This window comes from Phragmites australis, chromosome 4, assembly GCF_958298935.1.
Source record: "Phragmites australis chromosome 4, lpPhrAust1.1, whole genome shotgun sequence".
Taxonomy (NCBI): Eukaryota; Viridiplantae; Streptophyta; class Magnoliopsida; order Poales; family Poaceae; genus Phragmites; species Phragmites australis.
The window spans coordinates 8,831,099-8,845,682 of record NC_084924.1 but is presented as its reverse complement, the minus strand read 5'-3'; the positions used below and the strand labels follow the sequence as shown (position 1 = coordinate 8,845,682).

Genomic DNA, 14,584 nt, shown 5'->3' with positions numbered 1-14,584 from the left:
GAATTTTTTCAGAATAAACTCGGTGTCCGTGAGTGATTGTGTCTCTCAACTAGTTGGTTCTAAGGGATATCTTGAGCATTGAGACAATAACCAAGCAATCAAATGCAACCCTCTTAATAGAGCGGCTATCCTAGACTCAATTTCAAAAATAAAAGAATTTAAATCCTATTAAGTACTCTTCGTTGATTCTCCATTTGTTTTGACGGGCATCAAATGTCACTTATCTTTACAACTAATGCTTAAACCTATTCATAACTTAGAAAAGCATGTTAGTTCCTTAATCGTTTTGTCATCAATAAGCCAAAACTCACTTAGGGGGCCTAGATGCACTTTTACTATTGCCTATTGGGTTCGATGTCCCTTGTTGGGCTCAAATACGCAATGGCCCAGTTCTTGTGGTTGTAGCCCAACTCACGCTGGTCGGCCCATTGTCACACCCTTGAGTTGTCTTCAACCTCCAGCCACATCTCCAATCACTTCTCTCTTCCATGCCCCTAAAACTGGAGGGGGGAGGGGGGCTCCATGGTTCGACGGACGGTAGGGGGCTCAAGCCCCCTGCTGCCCGTTAAATCTGCCACTGGTAACAGTAGCACTACTAATGTACATATGAGATGTGGCGAGAAGTGCCATGTCAACAGTGCTAGTTGCATTGCTTCGAAGAGGATTGATTCACGTAGGATCATTACTATAGAAATGGTCATCAGTGCTAACTCAAAAACGTCATCAGTGGTGGTTTTTGAACCGACACTGATTACTTGACATGGATAGTCACGAACTATCAGTGTCAATTTTTGAATCAGCACTGATAATGGGTATCAGTGCTGGCTCTTTGTTATAAATCGGTAGATTATCAGTGCTGGTTCTTTATTATATAACCGACACTGATAATCAGTATCGGTTTTTTGTTATGAACCGACACTGATACTGATTATTAGTACTTGTTTCAGTTCCTATTTATCCAGGAAACAACATAGATAATAAGCACATATACATATATTTCACTCACAATTCAATCCATTAATTCAACATAGATAACAAGCACATATATAGATATTTCACTCATAAACAGATATTTCAGTCATGATAAACACTAATACATTAATTCAAACTACAAGCATTTCTAAAATTACATCAAAGACCATTGCGTGCATAGTTCATATCTAAAATTTCAACTCCAAATATTATATCAAAATGGTTCAGTGCATGAATGACCGCACTAGCTGTTGCTTCAAACTGAAGTTCCATTAGACTTCCGTAGATAACAAAACCATTGCTATCGTACTGAAACTCAAGGTGTGACTAATACTTTCCTTCATGAACCTTCCTGCATTGTGGGCCAAATATTGTGTACCCCAAGTGTTGTGCAAGAACATGTAAGATTGAAGCCAAGCTACGATATGTGCGTATCCGGGTATTCCAGTAAAAATCCTACAGGCAAAGAACAACAACATAGAGGAAAAACTTAATATTATTAAAATAATCCTAGCTACAAGCTACAGGTTCATATCACCAATTGTTTCAGTTGCATGTAACCGCGAGAGCCTAGGAGTCATTACAAGCACATCCTCATTCTGTTCAAGTGCTTTCAATTTGAAATAGTTATAATCTGGAAGCATGTATCCAAATTCCAGGTCAGCCGATTGTAGAAGCGCATAGATAACAGATCTTTCATCTATAAACCTTTGGTCTATTTTGGAGCTAGATGTTGTTAAAGTGATATATCCTTCTTTAGGTACTGCAACCTCGAAAGAGACATCGATCTTCATTTCATTGTTATCAACCAATATGGTCATCACCACATGTGGGGTGCCACCAATGTCTGTAATAATATCATATAGCCATTGTAGTTGAGGAAGCATCCATATCAATTGGCATACCACTTTCTGAACTTAATCGTGTCAAAATTTATTAACTGTAACCTACAATATTAACTGATCTTCTTATAATTTCTAGCAAAGGAATTTTTATCACTGAGCATACAGATGTACCTAGGACAAGTCACAGGTACATCTACATACCCAGAGAAAAAAAACACCAATACCAAATCAATCGGCTCATTTGAAGTTTAAGTCAAAATTGACCTCAGATAATGACTACTACATAGGTTTATGATTAGTAACTCAAATTTGATAAAAAAAAATGGTGTAACAACATGTGGATAATGACTCAATGATGGTCTTCAGCATCTTTGAATTAACATTAGCCACATATTGTTGCACCATCTTTAAGAACCCAAAACCCTATGAAATATCTCACAAATCGTCATCATTGTATAAGAACAAGACGATACAACTTTGAATTGCCATTAGCCACATGTGGATAATGACTCAATGATAGTCTTTGATATCTTTGAATTACCATTAGCCACATGTTGTCGCACCATCTTTGAGAACCCAAAACCCTATGAAACATCTCATAAATTATCATCATTGGTATAAGAACAAGACAATGGCTTTGAATTACCATTAGCCACATGTTGTTATTTCACAATCTTTAAGAACCCAAAACCCTAGAAAACATCTCTATGAACAAGACAACACAACTAAATTGCTAATACAAATTTTAGGACCTAAATTGGGTAACTAAAATTGCTAACTACAATTTGCTAACTAAAATTGCTAACTGTAATTGGAGACCTAGAATTTGAGAACTAGCCCAGGTGTTTTGTGGCCCTTCCGGGTAGGGCATGGATACTCCATCGAGGATCTGGAGGCCGGGAGTGCGAGGGAGGTCACCCGGACCCGGATGGCTGGATAGGATGCAATGGTCGCCTCCACGCTGCCTGGAACTACGCTCTCCACCTTCACTGTCGCTGCTGCTCGCCATGGGGACGTCGACGATGCGACGAGGAGCAGGAGGCAGTGGTCCAGCGCGTGAAGAGGAGGGGGAGGCGGCAGCCCAGTGTGCGATGAGGACGGGGTGGCAGGCCAATGTGCGAAGAGGACGAGGAGGCGACGACAGCCCATCGCATGACGATGAGGCGTCGGTGGGCCAGCGCACAATAAGGAAGAGGCGTCAAGGAGGAGGTGCCGGGCCAGTGCACGAAGAGGACGAGGAGGCGGTGGTCCAACACGCGACGATCCTGGGCATGTGACGAGGAGGAGGTAGTGGGCAGGGGCACGATGGGGAGAGAAAAAGAGTGAAGGCGTGGAGATAGCTAAGGGGTAGTGATATGTAGGAAGTAATATCAGTGCCGGCTGATACCTACAACCGACACTGATAAAAAATATTAGTGCCAACTGATATATACAACCAACACTGATAAACAGTGTAAGTGCCGATTCATGATTAACAGCCAGCACTGAAGTATCAATGCCGATTTTTCCTAAGAGCCGATATTGATACTGAGTATCAGTATCGGTTCGACCCCGGCTCAATCATTGAATGAGCATGGGAAGTTACAAACCGGCATTAATATTTCATCAGTGTCGATTATAGTTTAGCAAACACTGATAATCTAATTCGGATGACTAGTCCTGTTGTAGTGAATAGAGATACCATGTCAGCAGGAAACAGACTTTGGTTCTATCGATGCAATGAATATTACGAGGATTATCATCCCTCTTTACCGGTCGAGAATCAAGGTGCAGCTCGATGGTGGTTACCACGATACATGTTAGTGCTAAATGCTCTCAAGTTGCGTTTGTCGTTGAAGGAATATAACTGTCTATCGAGTGTACGTGAAATGCCGACAGCAATCGTATGTTCTCAACAAGTTCTACATGTAATAGCCTAGCTGCACGAGACACCAAGGATTTTTTATGATAATAATTTTCTAGAGCTAACTAGTGATGTGCCCTGGTGGGGCTACGAGAACTGCATCCAAGTACATTGCTCAATTCCTCCTATTAATAATCTCGACAGAATCTAAGCTACTTATCAGATCTGCAGTGCACATAACATTTTAAGTGGATACTAGTATAAGATATCGGCTAAAAAAGAGTCACGGGACACTTGCCTGGCTTTGTGAATCCTAGATATGATATTTTTCCAGGCTTCCAAAAGCTCTAGCTAGTAGAAAGATATCAGTATTTTTCATTCTTTGATTCGTTGGCACATCAATTTTGCAGATTAGTTAGGTAGCGAAACAGAGTACGTGACGATATGCAACCATGCGTGCATGGCGCTAACCACAACATTCTTGAGTCGATCGTGCATCGTGTTGAGATCCATACACTACACTACATATATGTACGACTGTGCCGACGTAGTGGCGTGCACGAACGTTCTGCCCCCTATTGAGAGTTTGAGACCACACACCTGTGCGTAAAATCACTTGTGTGTTTTCAATACTACTAGAATCTCAAGTTTGCGTGAACGATAATAATGTTATCTATTACGTACCGGGCTAGCTAGCTTGTCACATTCGAACCGCTCCGAATAAGAAGCTTAAAAGTAACACTGGGTCAGATCGACGGCACCAGCTAACCTGATTGCATGTTATTGTCAAACGGAAGGCGTTTTGTCCTGTAACCAGTTTAACCAATGGCGGATGCAAAATGGACTGTCAGAGGACTCATTTTTTTCTTCCTTTGGTAGCCTCTCCTCTTCTTATTCCTCTCACTCTTCTTCTCCCTCCTATCTCTTTCGCCCCAATAAAGATCCACCCCTACCTGTAACCACATGAATGAATTTATATAAGCCACAATATCACGTCTTCTTGACTCACAGTTTGAGCCGAAATTAAGGGGGTGTTTGGCTCCTTTGCTTGCACAGACTAGCTAAGCAAGAATTGTCTAACCTTATTCAGCAAAACTAGACAATGAGAGTTGATGTTATTTGGTTGTTTTGGCCATAGATCAAGCTTTTATTTGCTACAACTAAATACATATCCTTGTCCAGCAAGAAGACAAAAGGGCGCTTGCGCTACTGGCCTACTGCAGCCCTTATCGAACCCTCTCTGTGGAGCACCTTTCCAGCTTTGCAAAGGATCCTGGCGCAAGCCCACAACGGGAGCGTGAATGCGTGATAGGATCAGACAAGACAGTTCGTGACGCCCCCAACACGGCCGAGTGCAACGCACCTCCCCTTGCGCGGCGCGGGTGGGCTCTCCGGCCGTGGCCTGCCGCGACGACGGGGGTCGCCCTCGCAGGGGAGCTTCGGGCCGATGGGTTGGTGTGCCCGGGCGGTCAGTTCGTGCATGGCGTGAGGAAGATCCGCCCCCATCCCTCCATGCGCATCGCGCGGCCGCCGCAACGCCCAGGTCCTCGTCGGCTCGTACGTGAGGGCGCGCCTCGGCCGTATGAGCCCATGTGCCACCATGCCAACCCGTCGTCCGTGCACGGTCCACGCGCAGGGGTTTGGACTTTGGACGACGTGAAACGGGGCCCGGGGAGCATGCGGATATGGGGAAGGGAGAGGACGGTGTCAGGGCCGTCAAGCTCGGCGTCGGCGACGTGGTGCGGAGATAGTGTTGAGTTGTTTGCTGGTCAGCTGGTGAGTGCCGACTGGTGTGAGCTGCTGCGCACTGTTGGTGGGTTTGTCGGCGTGCGGGCTGGACTCACTCTCTGGCAGGCAGACCCCTCTACCTCGCTCTAGCCAGGGGAGGGACGGGTGCAACGTCTAGTTTGAAACGCCAACGCTGTTTCAAAGCGGGCAATTTGCTGGATATTCATTTCAAAGGTCACAACTCTATCTATGTTCAAATCCGACTTAATTATACTAGTGAAAAATCCAAAAATATATAGGCAAAACAACTGGGGAGATGAGATCTAACTACCTACCATCTCTTGTTGTTTCCTCTCTTTTTTTTCGAAGCACGAGCACCAACTCGTGCTTCGAACAAGACCTATGGTTCTTTTCTATCCCCGGAATTGCAGTGTGATACGTGGAGTAGCACGCAAGCAGCGAAGGATCGACCACGTCGATAAATGAAGTACCCTGAATAAGTACCACATGTTTCTCTATACTCCCATTAAAATAAGCCAAGCTAATCTCTTGAGGACAAAAGACCAAACTATTGGAACTGGCTGCACTCTTTACTACTCAATTTCCGATGCAGATTAGTTATTTAAACATCTGTCCTATTTGATTAATATCCCTTAATCTGTACACCGGATCCAAGGGCTTAAAATAGCATATGCAGGAGGCGCCTACCCACCCCATTTATTTGTCCATGAGCGAGCTACCAGATTATTCCTCATTCGGCAAGGTCCCATATGAGGTAGAGCCGTACGCTACATACTAAACAGGCATGAGGTAGAGCCAATGATCTTGTAGTCATAAGAATGTACAAGCTACAAAAGTCTAAGGAGTTCCTTGAAACAGGAAGGAGAGGTCCCCCCCCCCCCCTCAAAAAATTAACATCATGGAATGTTCCGATTGGTAATACAGTAACACTGAAAAGAAAATTTAGTAGGGCCCCTGGGGAAAGGTTAACAAAGGCATCACATATTTCAGTATTCAAGCATACAAGATCAATGAACTTTCAAGTTCATCTTCAGGGATTAACATGGTAATATTTAGGGCCATGCATACTGTTAGAAATCTGTTGAATTTACATTGAGAACCAGATACAGAACGAAGGTACTCGTATTTAACACAATATTTTCTTTTTTGCTTTGTTTGCAAGGATAGGTAACATTGATATGCAAACAACTATGAATCTATGATCAAGAAGTTAGGTTTGTAGTCAATGTTTATCCGTTTGCCACGATACCTTAAGGCAAGTTTCACCGGCATCGAACCAGTAACTAAGTTAGCTAGTGTTTGTTTTTTTTTTCTCCTATCAATTGCTTACACGGATCAAACTTTTTCGTACTAGATCTCACCATCCTAAACATAAAGAGGGCCGGGTTGTGGAAAAAGATTTCTTTTGACAAGTATGATTGTGATGCCATATAGGTTTAACAAATCGTTTAAACAAAAAAACCAATTCTCGACAAAAGAAGCAAAGAAAATGCTGGCCATGCAAGTTCGGACATTGTCATTTGTCAATCCTAGAACCGAACATGCCGTAGATCTCGAAAGATATGGCTCAAAAACATTGCACTACCAAGTACCAACTCTTCAGCCTTCCCAGAAAAGCCATGAAAGAAAGTCAACCAGTACTTTGCCTGTGGCCTGTGCTGCATGTTCCTTTGCTGTGCTCTGGTCCTAAATCACAGTCCAGATTACAGAGATCGCAAGAACAGCCCAGCATTCAACCATGCGAATCTCGACGTGCCCCTAACTGCCAACCCACAACATTTCATCACCACATGCACTACTACAGTACGGGCTGCTAATCATATTAGGCCTTCTGCATCCCGGCAAGGAACTGAAAGATATTACAGCTCACATGTCCCCGGCCTAGATCTCTCTCCTCTCGAGCTCCCCACGTAGCATGCATTGAACAGCTGCCGCTCAAGGAACAACATCTAGTTGTAGTAGACTAGTCTAGTAGTGAGCGAGTAAGTGAGTGAGAGAGAGAGAGAGAGAGAGAGAGAGAGAGAGAGCAGAAGAAGCAACCAAGAAAAGAAGAAGGCAGAAGGAGGAGGAGAGCGCGCAAATGGAGCAGCAGCAGCAGCAGGAGCGGGCGCGGGAGGTGTACCGCGAGTGCATGCGCAACCACGCGGCGAAGCTGGGCACCTACGCCTCCGACGGCTGCTGCGAGTACACCCCCGACGACGCCCACCCCGCCGCAATGCTCTGCGCAGCCTGCGGCTGCCACCGCAACTTCCACCGGAAGGCGTTCCTCGACGCCGTTGCGGGGGCGACCGGCGCTGCCAGCCCGCACGCGCCGCCAATGCTGCCCTCCCCCGGTGCGCCGCCGGGCTACGGCATGCACATGGCGATGGCTTCTGGCATGGGCAGCGGCGACGGCGGCGCGCACTGCGGCCTCGGCTCCGGGAGCAGGCGGCGGACGCGGACCAAGTTCACGGAGGAGCAGAAGGCGCGCATGGCGCGTTTCGCGGAGCGGCTGGGGTGGCGGATGCCCAAGCGGGAGCCCGGCCGCGCGCCAGGGGACGACGACGTGGCGCGCTTCTGCCGGGAGATCGGGGTCACCAGGCAGGTCTTCAAGGTCTGGATGCACAACCACAAGGCCGGCGGCGCCAGCGGGGGCGTCGGCGGAGGAGGCGCCGCTCAGACATCGTCATCGACGACGCGTGGCGATGGAGGTGGAGGTCACGGAGGGAGCATGTCGCCAGCGATGGGCGGCGACGGCGAGGACGACGAGGAGGTGAGGGGCAGCGAGATGTGCATGTAGCCGCAGTACGTACGTGGCGCGCGGTGGCATGGCTAGGCTGGGATCGATGCATGGATGATTAACCCCTCCTTTGCTGCTAATCTCTTTTGGTAATTTTACTTCGATGAGTTTATGATTCTTGATGATGAGAGATTGATTGTTTTAACGCCTGTGCTAATGCTGTGTTATTGTGATCACATTCATTGATATGTTCATTATCTCTTGCTTTCCTGTCTTACTACCTATTTCACCATGAAATTTAAGTTCAGTTACATAATGAACTACTAGTAGCTCAAGATAGAGTCCATGCTTTAATTACTTCACTAGAAAATCCCCGTTCAGTTCACATATCTAGCAGGCATGCGAGTTTATGCATGCAAGCTGGAGGCCTGTAGCTTGTAGGGTAGATGAACTCGCCTCAAAACTCAAAATGGATTTGCTTCTTTCTGTAATTACGTTTAATTTTACTCCATTCTACAGAAACATTCAATATGCCCTAAAAAAGACAGGAAAAATGCTTGAGAGGCCTACCAAAGTGTCCTAGTCATAGCTAAAATTCACATCGGTACATGTATGTATGCAATTTTCGGGGAATTTGATGAGGAAGTGCCTCTGAGAAAATTCATGAAATGCCAATCAGATTATGAAGAATGCCGTGAAATACCGTACAGAAAATTCGTGAAATGCCATCTCGAATCCGAAGGACTAGCGGGGTGCCCCGCACAATTGTGCGGTTTATTGTCACTCGCTCATAAAAATGACACAAACCATACTCTTCTCCGACCGCAAGTTTGGCTCAATCTTGCCTCCTCAAGGTTGCACTGTCATGATCCACAGCTTCATCGGTGTCTCTTATCGTCGTTTTAGGTTGTGGCTACACCATCTACTATCTATGTGTTGTGCCTTGTCCCATCCTGCAAGGTGAAACGAACTTATACGTTAATAAAATTTTGTTGTCTTTTTTACCGGCACTTGGCTTTAATTTTTTAATAATGGTATATGTGAGTAATAGAGAAGCATGTATATGGAACTTTGGATTAATTTTTTCGTGATATCGCGTGTGGGGAATTTATAGATAAGTATATGTACACTTTGCTCTCTTTTCTTTTTGATTAACTTGGTAATTTGTAGAACTTGAGAGAGTGAAGGAGGAATCCTTTTTTTTTTCTTGGCCAATTAGTAAGATAATAGATGATGTATCGTCACTGAAGTACTATTCCTAATATATAGTTCAATTATCTCACAGTGCTATTATTCAATTTTTTCCCTGATGTTTGCTTACCTCCTTTTTTTTTCTCCCTTGAGATGACTTATATGCTCCCGCGGTTGTACTTTTGATGAAATGTCTTCTTTTTTATGTTGCCATACTTATTTGGAAATAATCCAAATCAGGGGGCAGCACAAATTAACTGAACTAAAAGAACTACTCCATCCGATCCTAAATGTAAGTCCATTAATTTAGATTTGTGCACAAGAATTAAGGTGAGGGGTATAATGATCATCATATTGTCTATCAATTATTGCTTAGCTAATATGAGTGTCAAATTTACTGCATTGATTGTGGTATATTTAAGTAGGAACGGACATGGAAGAATGAAAGAAAAATGTACATTATTAGAGTTTTAATGGACTTTATATATATTTGGTTCATATGGGAGAAAGCTATATAAATTTATATTTATGATTGGAGGGAGTAAATTAGGATTTCTAAGAAGAGAAACTAAATCAAAATTAACAAAATATTAGATTGAAGGATTTCCAAAATAATTGTTCAGTGCTATGATATGAATGTTACATAGAATGTATGAGAATTTAGTGAGATCTTACATGAATTATAGTTTTGGTAAGTACTGTATCAGCACACAGTTTTATGAACAGATAGGTTTATAGTGCGTGAACCACTTATGGTGTGTTTGGTTCTAGGAGTAAGGTGGTGATGGATCATCTCACTTCTAATTTTCGTGTTTGGTTTGAGAAATTGGATGTGTTGATCCATCTGCACCTTGTTCCTTATAAGCACATGATTAGTATAAATATAAGTAATACAGTCATCTCACCTAAATTCATCTAGCACACAATTAATAAAACCTGCAGCATATCAACCTCCAGAGACATGTTCTTATAGTATTATCGTATTATGGGTTAATTACGATAGGATGTAGGTTTTTCTTTCGGATGAAAATTAGGATGTAGGTTCACGTGGTTGCCAATGAAATCTCATAGTTGTTTGTTCGAAGGAAATGAAATCTCTCGTAAATTTAGATCAATTTTGAACAAAAGTTTTGAAGTCTTTCTAAAATACTGCACTAGCAAAGGAAATTTTCATGAGCATTTTACACCGTGAAAATTGTAAGACCATCTCCAACCGTTTTTCGTCAGGGTTCAGAATCCCTCCACAAAAGGATTTTCGTTCCCTTCAGTGTTCCAACGGTTTCCATCGCGAAAGGATTCCCTCTCTTCTTTCCCTTTAAGATGGGATTCTCTCTTCTTTCCTTTCATGAATCCTTTCGAAGATAGGTTGTTGGAGATGAGAAAAAATAAATGAAATATGAACAAAGAAGAGAATGAAATGAAAGAAATTTAGTTGAAGATGGTCTAACAATGTGTAAAAAATGCGAAGGGCAAACACTTGCCGTTGTCTCAGGCCTTAACCCCACCGTATTAGGGTCTTTCTTTTCTGGGGAGCTTCTCCTCTTGCTTGGAGAAAGAACCAAAATCCACACATGATCGTCGCCCGCTTACGGGTACGCTTCATCAGCTAGCTGCCACCTCTTACACCACGGGCGGGGACATGAAGAGGAGGCTCGGGTACATTGTACGTACCTTGCCGTCAGTCTTGCAACCGCGTGCGACCTATTGACTTGTCCCTAATCCACATGGAATCTGAAACGTGACAGCACGAATCCAAAGCTCATCACGCATGCCGTGTGAGTTTCACGGACGGATATATCCCTGCAACCATAATCAACGGAGACGTGCTCGGTTGATCGTGGGTGTAGTCGTGCAGACGATGTACGTGTAAACCATCAAGTTCGAATTCTTTTAACGTGAATTTGAGTTCTTTTTTTAAAAAGATAGCTGTTGTACTTCCGTTATTAAAAAATACTTCATTCGATCATAAATACTTGTCGCTTTTAACTTTTCACCGTCTTCAACGTGCAACTTACACTATTATTTTATATTAGAATATTATTATAATATATATTAAAAATATAGTATTATCAAAGTATTTTTTTAAGATAAATCTACAACTGTTATTTTTATGTTTTCAAATTAAATATTTCGAGAGCTATTGATGGTCAAAGTTTTAAAAATTTGATCGGATCGTAGTCAAAGCAACAAGTATTTATGGCTGAAGGGAGTAATAGTTATACCTACAGCAGGGAGAGAGCTGCATGGTGCGTGACGTGTAACGTCGATGGGATATCGGATGGCTGAGGGTCAACTCTGTGGTAAAGAAATGTATAGTATTCGATCAACTCATGCAGTCAGTTATGAAAGTAAATTTTATAGTATCACGCTTACAAAATACCTTCTTTCGCACGTATTCTTTTTCTCCCTACTCTTTAGTTCAATCGTTACATTAGAGAATATATGAATAAATTAGAATCCCTTAAAAATCTTTTATAAAAAGTCCTATAAAATTTGATTAGTTAGTACCGCTCTTGACTCGGGGTCCGAACCCCTGCAGCTCCATGGGGCCCGCACACGACATGACACGCACGTACTCATGACATATTGACATGGGGCCATGGGAGCAGCGATGGCGATGCAGGGCTGCAAATGCTAGGGGGCCTGCTCTCAGTGGTACGCTACGATCCGGCCGCTAGCCGCCACCGCTGTGCCAGGGTAGCCTATAACGGTGTCAGGACTCAGGAACGAGGGGACGATGCCGCTGCGCCGGTTTCAGTGGGTTCATGCTGTTCCGCGGCTGGGTTTCCCTAAGATGCGTTGGGTTCCGGGAAGCGGTTTGCTTGTTTAGTCACCCTTGAAGATGCGTTGGGTTCGGTTTCCCTAAGTGCGAGTATGTATGTGATAGGATCATCTCCGTTTTTTAATTGGTTAATCTAATTTTTTATTTTGTTTGATGTATGAGATGACTTAGTTTTTTTTCAGTTGATGAAATTAGAGTGAATGGGCTATTTTGGTTATGATGACCTTTTAGTGAAATTACTTCTTAATTGTGCAACATTTGGATAAATTTGTGCATATTTGAATATGTTTGAAGTAAAAAGATAATATCACATGAAATAATAAAAATACATATAAATAGAGCATTACAAATGAACTCACTTTTTTACCAAATAACTTAGGGTTGAAAATATTTTTATAAATTAGTAAATCACATGAGAAGAATATTAGTGAATTTTTCCTAATTTTTGAAAAATTATTTGAGATATTAAAAATTGCTAGAAGTCATACAAGTAGCCTTATTTTGAAGAGTTTCCAACTTGGCTTAATTAAATATTAGCTTAGGCTTTTCAATCAAACATATTAAAATGGGTTGCTAGTGAGCTCTAATATACTCATAAAAACATTTAAAATTCTTAGACTATTTTTATACTTTCAAATAAAATTAAAAGTTAAATAAAAATACAACACACGCTAGGTATGAACACGAACTAGCCAGCTAAACCTGGATCACTCGTCCGATCATTTTGGCCGAATCATCCGATCCAACATCTTCAACGAATCTTATCTCCTAGCCACCCCATATATCCATCTATCCAACCAAACATTAAAAAAAAGTAGGATGCTCTATCCCATCTAATATTATCTCATGAACTAAACACATCCTTAGAGTAGTAGAAAACTAATCGAGTGAAGTCATATTTGTGAAAAAAATATTTAGTTGGTTGTATCTGTTTGGATATACTGAGCTGAATTTTCTATTTAGTTGTGTGAATATGAGGCTACATGAGCGAATATAAAAGCTGAGATTATGATTAATTACTCGTATGAAGATGATTTTATGATACTAATAAATAGACTCGGTTACATATAGCTAGGTTGTAAAATTAAGCTAGAATATAAGCTTCGCTCACAGATCATAATGAAGCTATATATTTACACCAATCAAATTAAACTGTAATAGTAAATACAAATAATTAAACAAATTTCTTTTTAAGATTATTCACTAGTCTATAACGGGAGAGATGTGGGTAACCAAAACACACCTTAGTGATTCCAATTCGTCGCGCTATGCTCTCCAACTTCCCATGCCGTGGGCGGGGCAAGTAAAACGCGATCGCTACGGCGGATAGTCTGTCCTCACCCCACGCCTGGCACTCACGGCCGAACAGTGCCGCTGCGCGAGCAAATAAAGAAACCAGCGCGCACCGTGCGGTTGCGGGCCGGAGCGTGTCAGCTACACACGCGAGCTTGACGAAATTTCACAAATCCTATAAAAAAATATAGTTTATGACTGATCATCTATGTTATTAACTTCATCGTACAAAGATGATGATCTCAGTAATCTTCTCGACTGCTCCGCCCCTGACCAGCTGTGTGCCTGTGTCAACGTGCGCCAGCGCGGGTGCGCAGACGACCATTGCCTGCAACCCGGCGCTGTCTCCCTACAGCCGTCGGAGCAACAGGAAGGAGGGACCAAGGACCAGGACCACCGATTCCGAACGAACCGACTGCTCCGTAAGATTTGGGAGATCTTTGTGGTCATCGCTCGCTCAGAAACGAGTCCAGACGCGACGGCGGCATAGCTGGTGGTTTAGCCCATTTCGATGGAGGAAAATCGAATGGGACAGATGATTAGCGCATCTCTAATTATTGCAAGCTCCCATTTTTGCCCAGTACACATTCGTTTTAGGGTGGTCTCCCAAGCTTCAAGCTGCCATTTGCAGCTTTGTACGGCTGTACTAGTACCAATGCTTTCGACAACTACTAGAGAGGAGCCAGGTGTTGGGACCACTGGCTCGAATGGTCTCTGTGTCTTGGATGAGTTTTTGAAACACATTTTGCAGCCATACGAATCAAAATCTGAAAGAGTCCAAGCACCCCAGTTCAGTTTGAACACAAAATTCGATTGGGCGGTCCACATGATTTGAGAAGACACTGCCCTCCACCAAACGGCAGAGGATCCTCGATATTCCTCACCCTCCCACACGACAACAAGTTCAAGGTACGGGAGTGGTCTGATGATCTGACATAACGAAGGCTGAAGGGCCAAATTCAGTACCAGTGGGGCGGCCTTGTTTTGCTTTCGCAGCTGGCTGGCAGGCCTTCTGTCTTGTTATGCAAACCGCTTCGTTTGTCCGGTTTCAAAAAAGTTTACCACATTTGATTGCATTTACTTGCCAAATTTGATTTCGACTCTTCGAGATTTAACCAAACACATTTTTTAAATGTATAATTATGCAGTATAAAGGTGTTAATGTTAGATTTCTAATTGAAAGTATTTTA

The 14,584-nt window shown here is 43.0% G+C and overlaps 1 protein-coding gene across 1 annotated transcript; it reads left to right on the top strand.

Moving 5' to 3' along the window:
- The first annotated feature begins 7,192 nt into the window (after positions 1-7,192).
- LOC133914162 (zinc-finger homeodomain protein 11-like) lies at positions 7,193-8,354 on the top strand. The gene has a single exon (XM_062357303.1). The coding sequence runs from the start codon at positions 7,490-7,492 to the stop codon at positions 8,186-8,188; it is 699 nt and encodes a 232-aa protein (XP_062213287.1). The 5' UTR covers positions 7,193-7,489; the 3' UTR covers positions 8,189-8,354.
- Positions 8,355-14,584: the final 6,230 nt, after the last annotated feature.